General features: G+C 38.7%; 2 protein-coding genes across 5 annotated transcripts; one reads left to right on the top strand and one right to left on the bottom strand.

Moving 5' to 3' along the window:
- LOC109726205 (monoacylglycerol lipase-like) lies at window positions 1,297-4,646 on the top strand. The gene is made up of 7 exons (XM_020255696.1): window positions 1,297-2,003; window positions 2,401-2,439; window positions 2,521-2,591; window positions 3,079-3,143; window positions 3,218-3,307; window positions 3,419-3,511; window positions 3,973-4,646. Exons 1-7 carry the CDS (start codon window positions 1,444-1,446, stop codon window positions 4,393-4,395), a joined length of 1,341 nt encoding a protein of 446 aa, XP_020111285.1. The 5' UTR covers window positions 1,297-1,443; the 3' UTR covers window positions 4,396-4,646.
- Window positions 4,194-10,840, bottom strand: LOC109726189 (probable plastidic glucose transporter 1). Of its 4 annotated transcripts, XR_002220438.1 has the most exons (13): window positions 10,600-10,839; window positions 10,387-10,531; window positions 9,266-9,466; window positions 8,894-8,993; window positions 8,522-8,634; window positions 8,018-8,111; window positions 7,791-7,941; window positions 7,009-7,155; window positions 6,857-6,930; window positions 6,094-6,182; window positions 5,759-5,873; window positions 4,419-4,589; window positions 4,194-4,318 (listed from the first exon to the last, which is right to left on the bottom strand). XR_002220438.1 is itself a non-coding variant. In XM_020255669.1 (12 exons), exons 1-12 carry the CDS (start codon window positions 10,778-10,780, stop codon window positions 5,359-5,361), a joined length of 1,608 nt encoding a protein of 535 aa, XP_020111258.1. In that variant the 5' UTR covers window positions 10,781-10,836; the 3' UTR covers window positions 4,811-5,358. The 4 variants fall into 4 exon arrangements, 3 of the variants coding, with proteins under 3 accessions (XP_020111278.1, XP_020111258.1, XP_020111269.1); XM_020255669.1 differs by lacking the exons at window positions 4,194-4,318; window positions 4,419-4,589 and adding an exon at window positions 4,811-5,556 and having other exon boundaries at window positions 10,600-10,836; XM_020255689.1 differs by lacking the exons at window positions 4,194-4,318; window positions 6,094-6,182 and having other exon boundaries at window positions 4,565-4,589; window positions 10,600-10,840.

Here is a 16,665-nt window from a genome sequence, read left to right on the forward strand (position 1 = left end):
TTCTTTCCTCTTCTATTCCTTTCTATGCCTCTACAATCCACTTTCTTTCCTCTTCTACTCTTTTCTATATTTCTACAATCCGCTTTCTTTTTTTTTCTACTTCTTTCTATATCTCTACAACAGTTGGTGCATCGACTATGGTACTATGGCAAAGAGAGAGAAGAGGAGAGAAACAAATGAGAGAGAGAGAGAGAAAGAGAAAGGTTGCGCGGCGACTATTCTTTCTATGTCTCTGCAATGGCAGGTGCATCGAATGTGGCGAAGAGAGAGAGAGAGAGAGAGAGAGGGAGAAAGAGAACGACAAAAGAATGAGAGAGAGAATGAGAGAAAGGTTGCGACAGCGACAACGGCAGTGGCAGCGTGAAGAAACAAAATCCTGAAAGAACGAGAGAGGATAAAACAGAAGTTTAGAATAAGATAATAAAAATAGCGAACGATTCACCGTATTTAAATAATTTGTTGATTTTAAAAATAGTTATAAAAATAGTGAATAATTTACCATACGTATTTAAATACGGTGTCTCGTTCACTGTCTATATTATTTATTTTTTAAAAAATTTAATTTAAATATTAGAGATTTATTTTCATAATTATTTTTTAAAAAAATTATTTTTATAATTATAAAAATTTGTAGGATAATCTATAAAAAAAAGAATTCTAGAACCTACGCTCGTCCACTTGCCGTTTGATTCTGACTCTGCTACAAAGCAGAAGCACTTCCACTGCGACGCGCCGTCGCCTAGGTCCCTTGAAGTACTTGTCATAAACGAACACGTGTCCCTGTGTGAACCGTCCGATAAAATATCAGACGATGTGGATGAAGCTGCACTTTTTCTAGGGAAATGCTTTTTGTGCACTTCTCTAATAGGTCTAAATTTTATACCTAGCTAATTCAAAACTTTGAACAATTTTTTTTAAAAAATTTTAATATTAAAAATTAGAGATTTTATAAGAATAATATAAAATTTTAATTTTAAAATAAAAAATAAGATAAAATTTATATTCACTTTTGAATGTATAAATAGCATCATTCAAAATTCTATAAGAAGCACTATGGTCAGGTGAAGTTGGCTCGGGAGCTCCGTGGCTAGTGATGAAGTTGAAAATAAATGAATAGGCGGAAATGTTTAAATTTATTTGGGACATAAATTTCTTTTTATAAAAGTAATTTATATAATTTTTGTAATGTTTTTGACTTTTTATTTTTTATTTTTGACTTTTTTTTCTTTTTGTCACCTATTTTTTTTTTTACTTACTTACCATATTGGGCGCAACATGCATATAACAAACAAGCAGGGGGATTAAAGTAAAAAAAAAAATCTATTTTCCGTGTCTTGGTTTCGTAGCCAAACTACCAAAATCTAACATCAACTCCTAAATTCCAACTCTCGGATTCTCCCATAAACAAACCCTAAATTCTCTCACAAAACATCGGATTCTTCGATGATAAGTATCCGCCCCACTGTTCCCGCGGCGGCGACGATCCCCTGTGCACGGTGGCCGTTGCCGGAGAAGAAGAAGAAGAAGTCCCCGGAAAGCGTGAGGTGGCGGGCGACGCCGTCGATCTACGTGGACCGGGCGGTGCGGCCGCGGCTCGAGGCGCCGCCTCCGATCCCTTGCTCACACGGCGCCCACCGTGGCGGCGCGGACGCGCTTCTCTCGCTCCGCGCTCTCCGGGGCCTGCTTCTGGTTCTCAGCGGCTTCGCGCTCCAGCTGCTTCTGCCTTTCTCCGCTGATGCCACAAGCGCGGCGGAGAACGCGCCGCGGAGAGAGAAGAGGAAGGGAAAGGGGAAGGGGAAGGGGAAGGGGAAGGGGGAGGTGATCGGAGCGCGGAGCGTAAGGGATTGGGAGGCGAAGGCGAGGCGGGGAATGGCGATAAGGCGATTGGGGAGGGTGGAGGAGGAGGAGGAGGAGAGGAGCAAGAGGGAGTTTGCGGTGTTCGCCACGGAGAGGGGGGATAAGCTATTCACCCAGTCGTGGACTCCGCTCATCGTTCCAACCAAGTATACTTGTTTATTCGTTTTTTTACTTAATCACCATTTGAAAATGCTTGAGGAAGAGGTTTCAATTTGTTATTTGCAAGCGAAGCATGTTTAGGAGGTAAATAAAAAAAAATATTATAGATTTTTTTGTGAAGAGGATAAGATTATAGACCATTAATCACTATTCGATTGATTCAAAGCAAGATCAAATCCATTCTTCCCTTGATATCATTGACGATCAATGCCATTCTAGTTGCAATCTATATTATTGAATTATTGAACCATTTTTCTCCTTATAAGAGTATTATCAAATTGTTAAAGATGCATTTTCATTTTATATCAACAATGTTACTCATTTTCTAAAATTTCAATTTGATGTATCAAGGCATGACATTGATTTTTTCTAGGTTTGGTGCAGGGGTCTGGTTGTTCTTTTGCATGGTTTGAATGAGCACAGGTATGTTAACATACCTGGTTATTTAGGGTGATTTGGAAATGCTTTGCCGTGTTTTGCTAACACCAGTTTATTGTCCGACAGTGGAAGATACAATCATTTTGCAAGGCAATTGAATGATGAAGGTCTTAGAGTCTATGCTATGGATTGGATTGGTAATTAATCTTCAGAAAAAGTTTCTTATTAAATTGTGAAATGTTTAATGTTCTTGTTCCATGCTTACTCATGTTTTCCTGTTCTTCGAGCTCTATATTCCTATAAAGGGATATAGAGCTCTCTGCCTACTAACCTTGTCTAATAGAGAAACTAAGTTGAGAGGCAAAGAGTACAAGTAGGTTTATGTTTACTTAGTTTAGTTATCATTGCTCGCTTCCTGCACCCAATGCAGTTTGTATTCAAGTCAGATCAGGTAGTCACTCAAATTTGTCGTTGAATTATGAATTTCAATCAATCCATGCCATTACTTAAGCCTTTCTCGGAGGCAAGTCCGTTCAACTGGTCATTTGCATACGCACTTGAATTATGCTTCTTCTTATATGTTCAAAGTTCAAGTAATAAGGCAATTAATCTGTAGAAACTTCCATTGTAAACTATATGGGAGGTGCTTTTTTTAACCTGATGAACGAGAAATGCTCTCCTCAGGGCATGGCGGAAGTGATGGATTGCATGGTTATGTTCAATCGCTTGACTACGCTGTCGATGACTTGGTAATTTCTCTTGAGTAACAGATTGGGAAAGAAAGATATACTGTGGTTAGCTGCTGACAATGTTGTATATACAGAAATCATTCCTGAAGAAGGTGTTGGAAGACAACCCCAGCTTGCCTTGCTTCTTGTTCGGCCACTCAACAGGCGGAGCTATTGTTCTGAAGGTATTGACATTACTGCAGCGTTGTAGTTGTCTCAGCACTAAATATTGAACTTTATAGTACAATTTGTGTATTAACATTGGGATATTCTGCTGGTTATATGAACACTTCAAGGCAGTGTTAGATCCGAAGATAGAAGTTTGTGTTGAAGGTGTAGTACTAACATCACCTGCCATTCGCGTTCGGCCATCTCATCCAATCATTCCTGTACGTATATCAGTCTAGTTTATAAAAGTTTTATGTGTGCTTGTCTATGCTTCAAATATATTGTCCTTACCGCTGTTTCACTACCTGTCACTGTTGTTCAAAGTGCATTGGTATAATATCTGAACGTTCCTGATGTAAATGATGGATTGAATAATATTTTATCTAATTTTGACTATATAGATTTTATCAAAGAAGAGGGGACAGTACAGCAAGAATCAGCTATAAATAAATAAATGGATCAGATATAGTTGCTAGAGATCAAATGGAGATGCTAATAAGGAATTCTCGATATATTTAAATGTGTGCATTACATTGCATATCGGCATTGGCTTTATTTTCATACTCTTCTACACTTTGTTTGTTTCTGGTACACCATGTATTTCCAAAACAACTTATTCCTGCCGACCATTTGGCAATATCATGTGAATTCCTTAACAGGATGTACCATTTCTCAATGTCAGGTAGTCGCGCCAATTTTCTCTATGCTAGTCCCGAAATACCAATTCCGTGCCTCTCGTCGACACGGCCCTCCCGTTTCTCGGGACCCTGAGGCCTTGAGGGTCAAGTATTCTGATCCACTCGTCTACACTGGCCCTATAAGAGTCAGAACAGGTAACGAGGTTCTCCGCATATCATCCTACTTGCAGCAGAATCTGTCCAGAGTCGCCATCCCTGTCCTAGTCCTCCATGGTACAGCTGACACAGTAACCGACCCACAAGCCTCCCAAAGACTCTACGAGGAATCATCCTCGACCGACAAAACCCTTGAGTTGTACGATGGGCTTCTGCATGACCTCCTTTTCGAACCTGAGAAAGATGATATTGCAAAGGATATTACCGATTGGTTTAGATCCAGAATTCGACAGAGAATGAAAGGAGATTAGTGTTATTTAACCGAGGACCATACAGTCAATGCTGCAGTGAGTATTTTACTCAAATGCCACCTGCAGTGCTGGAAAAATTTGTTGTATAGTGTAGCAGTTTCTCATCTGTTACCCGACGCTCTTCCCAATTGCAGTACAGCCATATTGTATAGGAAAATTTGAAGCCTCTTCACTTCAAAGCTTGTTTTCGCCTCCTGTTGTAATTTAATTTTACTCGTTCTAAATAAAGTGCATAATTAGATGTTCTTATACATAAATATGTTTTCTGTACGCAATTGTTGAAATTTTAAAAAATATTACTTAGTTTTTGCGACAAAGTGCCTTAATTTTCTGTATAAGTACTAGCCTAGTCCAGGAGAACATAACAGCTGAGGAAAACTATAACATAGCGGTACCCACTTGTGTGCACATGAAGTACCTAAATCTCCAACTTAAATTAACTAGCGAGTTAATATTTACAAAATTGTTGTAATGCTTTATTAAGAAAATTACTATTTCCCCAAGTACGCATAACACATGTTCCCGAATAAACAAATGCAAATATATTACAAAGCATTTTGTATACATCCTTGACAACATAAATTCCGGAAACCATTGGGGGGACACAAGATCATCGATGTTGCTCTTTGTCACTTGAATAGAGCTGATATACATGCTATTGCTCATTAGCTATGAATCGGGGTGCAAGCTGCAGAAGCTGCTATAAATTGCTCATATCTGGACACAGAAGTAAGTGGACATGATGCACAGCAATGTTTTGAATAATGTGTTGTTCTTGCAACCTGATAAACCTTCTGCGAGCGATTCTTATTCACTACTTTGTCGTCACAATAATGCTTTGATTTCATGCTTTGATTTCAGGTAGCGCCTTATTTGCAACTTTGCTGTAACAATAATGCTTTGATTTCAGGCTACTTTGATGTAAAAATAATGCTTTGATTTCAGGAAGCGCCGACGACTGTTCTACTTTTGATCCTTCGTGAAACTAGGGCTCAAAGACATTTCTATTTCCTCAAGAGAACGCCCTTGTGTTTCGACTATGAAATACATGGCAAACACGGCCGTCAACAAAGAGACCCCTCCAAATGCTGCGTAGACTGACCCAACTCCAAACTTGTCTACCAGTTCTAGAAAAAACAGTCCGACTAAAAAGTTGCAGACCTGCGATTTCATGCAAGACTTTAACTAGGCTGAGTTAAGTATAAATTAAAACAAGAATTTTGTGCACATGTGTACTCAGTATTCATATCAACAATAGGGTACATATGTCAAAACAAATAATTGATATCATTTGTCGCCCAAATGGATGAAATGCAGAATGAAATTGTTTGGCATCAAAAAAGAAGTAGCAAGTGATACATACCCAGTGTACGGAGAAGCTAAAACCCATGATCTTTGAACGTGTAAGGGCACTGCTCAGCTCTGGTATTATAATACCTGTAACTGGCCCAGCGCCTAAGGCAAATGTGAAAATATACCTATATGTAAAGGAAAAATCATTAACTACACTGCTAGATTGGTTAAGGATCGCAAATCGCAACACTAAACATAACACCAGATAAAAAAAAATGAGAAGCAATTTAATTTGCCACATTAAAGTTCAAAAGGACAATTTGCATACTCAAGCTTTCCAACAAATGAAGTACAACAACAACAATTGAATTCCCAGAAAATACATGCATCGTGGAAGTTACATACATGAGAGTTCCACTTATTGATAGGATGTGGCTCGATCCTTCATCTAGTGGAAAACTAATGGCACTAACGATAAGAAACATTGAAAATGCCTGCACAAAATATGGAGAGTTCATTTATAACTCGCAAAGAGAAACAGTAGACTTATTACCAAGATAATAGGCTATGTCAATCTTGGAGGTGCTGGCGTCCATTATAGCTGCAACACTATGAGATGACATATAAAATAAGCTAAAGTAACTAGAAGAGCAAAATTTAGGCAGCATGAGGCAACCTTCAAGTGTATATATCCTGTGATGCCAATTAGCATATAACACACAGAAAGTAAGCACAAATATTATCAAAGGATAAGCCAGATCTCAAAAAGATTGCAGAGCCAAAATACACAGACAATCAGCACTGTGAAAACCAACATTGATGCAAAACTTCAGGTAAAAATGTACTTTCAGACCTTTGTGATTTTTTGTCTTATCTATACAACAATACCAGAATTTTATGAGGCAGTTGATTCTTCATCTCTTTGGATCCTAAGAGTCCAGTAGACTTAATCACACTATAGACCCCTGATTGCAAGATTCTAAACTATGGGGGACAAAATTGGTATTAGATCAAAACTTCAAAGACTAAAACTGTAATTTACATAATGAAATATATTTGTGATTTTTTTAATAAAACCAAGTTATGGTTCCATGCTCCTCTAAAAGGACTGCTGAAATGGTTTAGTTGAACAACTATATTGAGATTACTATATTAGCATGCTGCACACCATTCCGAGGTAGCTTCCGATCAAAAGTTTCTTCCTTCCTTGTTTATCCATCAGGTATGAAGCAACTAATGCTCCTACAAACCAAAGAGTCACCATGAGTTTCTTTCAAAGAAGCATATGCAAAATTACAATATTATATTACTATTACAAACCTCCTAAGTTGGTGATTCCGACAAATAAGCTAGCCAAAGCACTACTACTGATTCCCACATCTTGAAAGGTTAAGGAAGAGAAGTAAAGAACCCCATTTATTCCAGCAAATTGTTGTAGTAAGAAAAGGGATCCTCCGATAAAGGCAACTGGAAACGCATAAAAAAACATCAGTTCTCCCGTTTTTTAAGCTACGCGGTAGAGTAAACTTCATGTTGGAAAAGGTAGCAAGAGAAAGGACCATCCAAAAGCAATGAAAAACTCCATTACGACTGACATCAGCATAGCATGCATAAAAAGGAAAGAAAGGAACAATTAAGAATACAGCAATCTATTATAGAAAAAGATACAAGAGAAACGACCATCCAAATGCAAATGAAAGACTCCATTACGACTGGCACCAGCATAACATACAAGAAAAGGAAAGAAGAGAATCCTGTCAATGCATGAAATTCAGGAAGAAAGCATCACGAGGCCAATAACTAAGAGAAATAAGAAAACAAAAGAACAAGCATGAAGTTATGAATGACATTTGTTTGATAATGCAAAGCAAACAACAGCTTACCAGACATAAATCAGAGGAACAACATTTATGCAAGTTTACGCACAAAAATCTTGATAAAACAGCAGAAGTATACATCTTAATTGACACATGACAAGATCAATAAAGATATATTAGGGCCAGAAGTAATCAGACCAGCATAAACTATTGCCAGACCAGCCATGTTCATGTCAAAGCATAGCGAATGTGAAAAATAAGTGTAAGGACAGATTGATCTACAACCTCTTTTGTGGGGCTCCTCCAGAAGGTCCAACCAGCTACTCTCTGCACCATCATTTTCAACAACAGATTTAATTTCTTCAATGGACTTCTCAACTTCTGACATACCCCACAGTCTTCCAACTACTTTTCTAGCATCATCTAATCTTCCTACCTGCACAAGGTACATATTATAAAGCACACTTTCAAAGACGTTCACTAAAGAAAAGTCCCCTAGTTTGATAAATTACCTTACAAAGCCAGCGGGGACTCTCAACGGCAAACTGCATGCCTAACATAATAATAAGGCCAGGGACACATGCAGTATAGAGCATTGTTCTCCACCTGCAACAAAAGTAATAGTTGTTATAGGTATATTAATCACGGATAACTTGACTCAGAAATTTATAATTATAGAATTCAAAACACCCATTACATACATATATGGTGTCAAACAGGTTTACAAGAATGACAGAAAGCACCGGCAGATCAAATCACATAGTCAGTCAACAAGACACGTAAATAAGTATTAGGCAAGAAAAAAGCCATATAGTATGGAACAATACTTTGATTGACGTGAGAAAAATGTGTGAAATAATAAAGTTTACTATTTCAAATGTTCAGGGACGTAAAATTTACAGATAGTCACATGGACTTGAGAAAGCAAGCATGTATACAAGTGCGTGTCTATTGGTACTTGTGCTTCATTTACATTACTAATGTCCGATACTATAAGAATGACAAGGATGCCTCACCAATGTGGATCACTTTCAGAAGGAATCCCTAAGGCCAGTGACGCAATTATTCCTAAACACGTCCCAATTTGACAAAGAGTACCCAAAGAACCTCTATACTTTGTTGGGGCAACCTATCATATCAGCATAAATAAACAGTTATAAGCATATAATTGGAAGGAAAAAAAAAAAGTTTACAAGACATGCACTGCAAGTCAAAACAACAAAGTAGGTAGTAACAAAGTACAGAAAATACAAGAAAAACGCTTATAATAAGTCAGAGTATACTAATTTGTCGGAAATGAAAACCAATTTCCTAGAGGAAGCTATTCCAAAGATACCCTACCAATGGCCAAGACAAAGTAGATATGAGATTTGACTACATAATAATACCTCAGAAATATATAGTGGAACAAGTACAGTATTTACACCAATCCCGAGGCCAGCAAGAAATCTTCCCCAAAGCATTTCATCCAAAGAATGTGCTTGGGCACTGCATGATTTTGTTTTGTAGTTAGGGCCCTTTAATTTCATGAAAAAAGGCATTCAAATGAAATTACGCAAATAAATGTATGCGAGTAATAAATAGTAACATAAATGATCCCGAAGGAAAAAGAAAAGAAAAGAAAAGAAAATCAACGCATTACTCAACAGCATAAGACGGTTTCCCTATAATTGCACAGAAAGTTGTTAGCAAATAGAAAACAATAAACATTATTAGGAACAAGTAATATCCATATAAAAAGAGGTATAGGTGGTACAAACCTTATTAGTGCCCCAAGGATCAATGGAATTGTATCTATTTGAAGCGTGCGTTTGCAACCAAACTTATCGATCAACGAAGCTGAGCTTATGCTTCCAATAAATGCACCAACAATAAAGATGCTCACCACAAGACCTTCAAGAAAGGAATTTCCTTCAAAACCAAGCTCTCGTGCAATATTTTCAATAGGGCCATTCATTACCCTGCATACCTACCAAGCATTAACATCTGCCAAAGATTCAACATAAGAGATATAGTCATGAAAAGGTTTCCAGAGGAAAAAGAGATAAGAGAGAATACAACAGGCATGGCACACATGCATCAAGAAATATATAACAAGACATGAGGGATGACGATATACATAAAATATGACAAAGCAAGAGACGAACAGATAGGAAGGTCCTGTATGTTTTCACTTTGTCTGTGAGAGCTTCATTTTGTCAAAAAGTCCCTTGAGATTTGCAAATCATGAGTTGCCCATTTCTTGTTGTAATTCAACAAGAAATGAGGACTTATGTCATATCTCTTTGTTCTTTATTGAGAACATACTTGTCTTCCTTAACTCTCATTTGACCAAGAATGAGTCCATTGCAACAGTTAAGAACCTAGTGATAGTTCACTCTCTTGTGGCATGAAATTAGAGTAATCGTGGGCAAAAACTGAAGACACACAATAAACACAAGATCTGCTACATCTTTCGTAGGTCTTTGTTCTTTATTTGGAAGATACTCCCCCTTTCTCATTCCGTCGAAGAATTTGTACACTGCAACAGTCACAGAGCCTACTAATATCCTACTCCCTTCTGGCATGAAATTAGAGTCATCGCGCACAAAAACTGAAACACATGATAATGTCAAGCTAATGCTGTACTACAAATTCAGAAGGCAAACATGATGAAAAGCTGCTTTAAAGTGCCAGTAGAACACAACAGAAAAACACATAAATCTCTTGAACATTCCAATCATGCTCAACGATTCTCTCGCTGTTGCAATAAACTCTATGACCTCCCATCGGACCCAAGTAGTCAATCATATTTAGGGTTCTTCATGCTTCTTTTGCCGCAAAACCCTACCTAAAGACCATGACAAGCGAAAAGCAGGTGCATTTGAGATCAAGAACTCACCCAATGTGATACCCGAAGAGGAAATTCGCCATGGAGGCCGTGAGCGCGTGAGGAAAAGCCGGCAACCACCCAAGATCAACACCTCCGCCTCCGCCTCCGCCTTCGCCGACTCCTCCTTCAACGTAATCCACCTCTCCATCCGCCCCTACAGAGAAACCTTAAAAACTTAAAACCAAGAAAAGGTAAAAGAAACCACGGAGAAGGGGAATCGACCTAGGGTTTTGGGGGGCTCCGATTTTGATCCCAATGGCGAAGGTGAGGGCTTGTTCTCAACAGCGGCGACTCGAAACCCTTTGAGCGAGGGGGAAAGCTTATGCAGAGCGAGATTTCTAGGTCTTATAGAGGTGGTAATTGGGTTGAGATGCGGAAGCAAGAGAACGGAGGAGGAGCGCATTGCGACGACGGAGACGAAGAGGGGGGAGAGAGAGAGAGAGAGAGAGAGAGAGAGAGGGAGGTTTCGGAATGAGACGTTATGGGGTAGGTTTAATTATTGGTGGATAAGTGAGGCCCACAAAAATACAGCATCGGCCGTGGGCTTTGTAACCCCTGGGCTTTTCTTTGCAACCCATAATTTATTAGGCCAAGGTTTGAAGTAGGCCCAATAGGCTAGAATTTGGCGTACATGTAGATTGGTCCGAGAGTAGTAGTGCCATCAATATCATATCCAACGGTCATTCCTCTCTCGGGCTCTTCCCGTTGGTCTGCATTGTGCCTATTCTTTTCTTTTTCTTTTTCTTTTTTTTAATGAATTTATTTATCATCTCCGGAATGTAGTACGTGGACGAGACAACGGAGTCTATTTCTTACAATTTTCAGCGTTAAACATTACAATTATATGTCTCGTCGTAGAGAAATGTGTCACATCTTAATAGTCTCACATCAGATAAAAATAAATTATAATTAAATATATAAGAAACTGTAAACTCAGCAATAATAATTAGGCTTCAATATTTTGGATCGGTAGTTTAGACATAACGAATTTTTGTTGTTAGCGGGTCGAATTTTTATATTTGGTGTCAGCTGATTACCATATCCTGCCACACTTCAAAAAACCAAGTTGGAAAAAAAAAAAAAAAAAAGGTACGCCCTGCTAATTAGTTAAAGTGGAGTCACTTCATCAGCCTTTTCATAGCATTAAGGCCTTAATCGGCCTCTCTTTCTTTCCTTTTCTTTTCTTTTTTTTTGTGTGAAAATAATTGACACCTTTTGCTTTTATCCCAACTACAAAGATGTTGACAAGAGGAGAGCGTGAGCACCTAATAAGTAGAATTATTGTTGAGCTTAAACTCACAAAAAGGATTAAAAAAACGACAAGGAACTTTTTTTTGGATTCATTAAGTAATGCTTAATTCTTAAGCAAGTAATCATGGTCGCAAATCACCTAGTTCCAAATTATTCTAGTGTGCTTTATATCTCTCACTTTTCTCACCCAAATGTGACTACGTTGCTCAATAATGGGTGTTAGGTTGCATGTCAAAATTACGGAAAATTTAATAAGACAACATAGTTCCTGTGAAAATACTTTTTTCTTTGACGACTTTTGAGGAAGGAAATTTGATTCGTTTGGTTTATAAGCGTTAAAAATGTGAAACAATCATTATTTTTTAAAAACTTTAACCGTGAGAGAACATTACGCCTTCTCGCATTTTGGCTTGAGAATTTTTAATTACTCCAAAATACCGTCAACTCAAATTATATAACAAGCAATTAAATGAAGTTAGGAGCCGGAGGAAACTCATATTCAGAAATTTCTAATCTTATATAATATTAAAGAATGTAAAACAATCATCATTCTCCTGAACTTCAAATTATCAGATAATGGTATCTTAATATTTATATTCACCAATAAAATTCTTGTGAGAATTTAGTTTGGAGCATAGTTTTCTCACTTAGGTCTCTTATTGAATGCGATGTCTTTGCCCTGTTCTCTATACAAAATGATAAATTTGCCACATTTATGGAGAGTGATGTCTCACCAGATGCATATTACAATTACACGTATGAAAACATCCGAAGATTAACGTGGTCACATTGTAGCTCGTCTAACTGACCAGGAACTTGACCAGTGCCTACTATTTCTGTCTATTTGTGTGTTTGAAAACGATATGTTGAAACCCTTCAGCATATTCATTGCGTAAAGAATACGTATACATAGTAAACAAAAATTTAACTTATTTCTTCCACCAAGAAGCTCCTACAGGACGAAATTCAAAGCATAGACCTCCTGGAAGAACGCTCCACCCTGAAACCGGTTTCCTTGGAGAGACGGGCTACATTGAAAGCTCAGCTGCAGTCCATTCTCCACGAGGAAGAAATCTTATGGAAAATCAAGTCTAAACAGTTTTGGCTGAAGGAAGGCGATAATAACACTAAATTCTTCCACGCGGTTGCCAACGGGAGGAAACGTACCAATGCGATCGACGTTATTGAAGACGACTCCGGACGGCCTATCTACAACGAACACCAGAAACGAGCCCACTGCATTCATTCTTTCAAACAACTTTTTGGCCAAGCAGAGGATCCTTCAATATCTCATGGAGACTGGAGTGGTTTGTATCACTCTAACAGACTTCTCAACCCGGATACTCTTACAAGTCCATTCACCCTAGATGAAGTCAAGACGGTAACTTTCCAACTTGATAGCGACAAAGCTCCGGGACCAGACGGCTTTCCCCTTATTTTCTTCCAATCCTTCTAGGAAACCGTCAAGGAGGACATTTTTAATGTCTTCCTAGATCTCAAGGAAGGCAAATTATTTTCTGGCCCGATTGACTACTCTTATGTGTGCCTCATTCCAAAAAAAGAAGGAGCACGTAAAGTTAATAACTTCCGCCCTATAAGTCTCATTAATGGCATTCAGAAAATTATCTCCGAGGTCCTGGCCAATAGACTGTCACGCTCCCTACCAACTATCATCTCTTCCTCGTAATCTGCCTTCATCCAAGATAGACAGCTGGCAGACTCCTTTGTCACCACCAGCGAATTACTCAACTGGTGCACTAAATCGAATACGGAATGTGTGAGTATTAAGGTAGACTTTGAAAAAGCTTTTGATAAGGTCAATTGGGCATTTCTACAAAACATCATGCATTGGCTTGGCTTCAGTGACAAATGGTAGGCCTGAATTGAACAATGTATTTGCAACGCCAAAGTAACCATACTCGTGAATGACAACCCGACAAAATGGCTCAAAACGAGGAAGGGCCTTAGACAGAGTGACCCACTATCTCCTTATCTCTTCTTACTAGTGGCCGACTGCTTAGCCAGGCTAACTCAAGCAGCTTCAAATAATAACATGTTGCACGGAATCGGCCCTAGCGAAGATTGCAAGACGACGCTACTTCAATACGCAGATGACACAATCTTTTTCTGCGAGCTACGAAAACGATACATGCGAAACCTCATATTCATTTGGAAAATCTTCGAATGGGCTTCTGGTTTATGAATCAATAAGAACAAGATGGAGTTATTTTACCTAGGCGCCAACCCAACCAAGCGTGACAGACTAGCTGATATCTTGGGATGCCATGTAGGCAACCTACCTTTCCAATACCTGGGGCTACCTCTCCACAACAAACCCCTCCGCAAGAAAGACTGGACAGTCCTCATCAATCGCATAGGCTCGCGGATTGAAGGATGGAAAGCTAAACTCCTTTCACAAGGAGGAAGGCTTATTCTTATTAACTCTGTACTAAGCAACCTACCGCTTTTCTACCTATTTATTTTCAAAGCACCTCGTTGGGTGCTTCTCAGAATCGAAGCACTTCGCAAAGCATTCTTCTAGAAAGGCTGCTCCAAAATAGCTGGGGGAGCATGCCTTGTCAACTGGAAAACCATTTGCAAGAGCAAGGCTGAAGGAGGACTGGGAATAAAAGAACTGGATTCAATGAATTTAGCTTTCTTATCTAAATGGTGGTGGCGCTTCTTCAGCGAGCCACACCTGCCCTGGTGTAAGCTTATTAGAGTTTTATACTACATGAGAAGAAGACCCCTGTACGGGGGCATCGCCTTCGCTCCCTTTTCGTAATGGTAGAAAGGAGTGGTTCGGTGTCGAGAAGTGTTTACACGTGGCATCACTTATGAAATTGGTGATGGAAGCAACATCAGGTTCTGGACGGATATCTGGATGGGGGAAGCACCCCTAAGCACAGAATTCCCAGATATTTTCTCAGCTATCAGGAACAAGGACGTATGTGTTTCCAAATGCTGGAATCAGCTCAGATGGAGATGGCGCTTCATCTGCAGAGGTTACGTCGCCTCTGCCTCCTCGGGAAGTAGAAGACAGTTGGCGCTTTTTAAGGATCGGCTACTCCATTACACCCCAAGCACCAGACTAGATTCACTAAGGGCCTGTTTGTTTGTGCGGAAGTGGAGTGAAAGTGGGAAGGGGAAAGTAATTTTCGGTGAAAACAAATCACTTTCGTTGTTTGGTTCACCGTAATTTTATTACACCCGAAAGTCTAGTTCACCCAAAATAATGAAATTGACTTCCCCTCTCATGGGGCAAAGTCAATTTCGGTGAGGTGAAAAGAGACAAGAATGGAAATTAATGTATTAGGGTTACCCTCTTCTCTACCATTTTCTCTCCCTACTCCTAGACCCAACTCCAAATATATTCAATTGTGGAGGTAATTAAATTTTTTATTTTGATTGTATATCTAGAAATATGATCAAATTTGGTTAGGTAAGTTTTAATATATTTTTTGTTTAATTTGTATATTTAGAAAATGATGAAAAATGAATTTGTTAAATGTTAATAATTTTTTAACCTTAGAATTTTATTTGTTGTATTATTATAATTTATATGCAAACAAATAATCAAAATTTTTTAAATTTTATTTTATAATCATACATATATATAATTATATACATATATAATTATATTAATTTTATTTATTATAATTTATTATTCACTAAGTTACAAAATAGACAATGATATCACTTCGTAGGTAAGTATATCGGGGGTGAAGAGCTACTTTTTTTACGTTATCTACTTCCAACCAAACAAATAACAGAACTCGCAGAACTGCACTTCCACAGTTAGAAACAAACAATGGAAGTGAATTAATTTTCAGCCCAAGTTCACTTCAACCTAAAGTCCACTTTCACTCCAAGTCTACTTACGTTGAAACAAACATGCCCTAAAATGGAGGTGGACCTCACACCAAAAGTTCACTGTTAATTCCTTGTACAAATTCATCACCTACGCAGGACAAAGCGACCCGCTCAATCAAAAGGTTTGGAACCTTAAGATTCCTGTTAAAATCAGAATCTTCGTCTGGTTGCTCTTTCGCGAGAGGTTGCTTACGGCCGACAGATTGATCAGGCAAGGGACCCAAGTAGAACTTGGCTGCTTTTTCTGTGCATTCTCCCTGGAAAGTTCTGATCACCTCTTTTGCACTTGTGTTTTCGCCCAATTTCTACTCCTTCGACTGGCTGAGGTACCCAACAATACATCGGGTGGGGACGTCCGAGGACTTTGGAACCTAATATCACAAACCCCCCGACACTTCTACTAGAACTAAAGGTTTAACCAAGCTAGCAGCTGCGTGGTGGGTGCTCTGGACCGAGCGTAACAGCTTTGTTTTCGGTTCGAACCTTCCCAATGTTGTCAGAGCCGCCGACAAAGCTTCAACCCTGTTTAGCTCTTGGACCTCGCTTGCCTAACTCGTCAACTTGCTACCTCTTTCTAATCTTTTCTCTTCCTTCTGGTCTTTTCTCCTCCTTCTTTTCTTTCTTTCTGACTTTTCTTTTGTTTTTCTTTCGTTTTTCTTTTTTCGGTTTGGTTTTTGTCAAAGAAGCCCAAGATGTTTCCACCTTGTAATCTTAATTCACTTATCATATTGAATGAAGCAGGTAGCATGCTACCTTTCTCTCAAAAAAAAAAAATTATATCAGTATATAAGATCGACAGGTTATGAGTGACGCAGTTAAAATTATGATCCAATTACAACTGTGTAAAACCAATTACGGACATATTTCAAATTACATAAGGCACTTAATTATTGTATGTCACGGTGGATATGGAGATAGCCCCATGGTAGGGATGGTCGTACGTACGCTTGTGGCTCCACTAATTTATTTGGATACTTTGAAGTGGCTACTTAATTAGAGCTAGGTTGAACCTATTTTGGCTTAGTTAGGTGGACCACTATCGTTATTGACTTCATTTAAACACTCGGGTCCACACGTTGTCGACGTGCCCCGCTATTGCAATATCACTGGTTTTGGCCTACTTAGCTTGCAAAATCAATGGTTTGGCCTACTTAGCTTGCAGAG

This window comes from Ananas comosus, linkage group 2, assembly GCF_001540865.1.
Source record: "Ananas comosus cultivar F153 linkage group 2, ASM154086v1, whole genome shotgun sequence".
In the NCBI taxonomy this organism is placed as follows: Eukaryota; Viridiplantae; Streptophyta; class Magnoliopsida; order Poales; family Bromeliaceae; genus Ananas; species Ananas comosus.

Coding starts and splice junctions, on each gene's coding strand:
- LOC109726205 (XM_020255696.1), top strand. CDS start 1,444: ATGATAAGTATCCGCCCCACTGTTCCCGCGGCGGCGACGATCCCCTGT. Junction 3,144..3,217: donor ACTACGCTGTCGATGACTTG/GTAATTTCTCTT, acceptor TTGTATATACAG/AAATCATTCCTGAAGAAGGT. Junction 3,512..3,972: donor CATCTCATCCAATCATTCCT/GTACGTATATCA, acceptor TCTCAATGTCAG/GTAGTCGCGCCAATTTTCTC.
- LOC109726189 (XM_020255669.1), bottom strand. CDS start 10,780: ATGCGCTCCTCCTCCGTTCTCTTGCTTCCGCATCTCAACCCAATTACC. Junction 8,112..8,521: donor TCTGAAAGTGATCCACATTG/GTGAGGCATCCT, acceptor CTTTTGTTGCAG/GTGGAGAACAATGCTCTATA. Junction 6,931..7,008: donor CGGAATCACCAACTTAGGAG/GTTTGTAATAGT, acceptor TTTGGTTTGTAG/GAGCATTAGTTGCTTCATAC.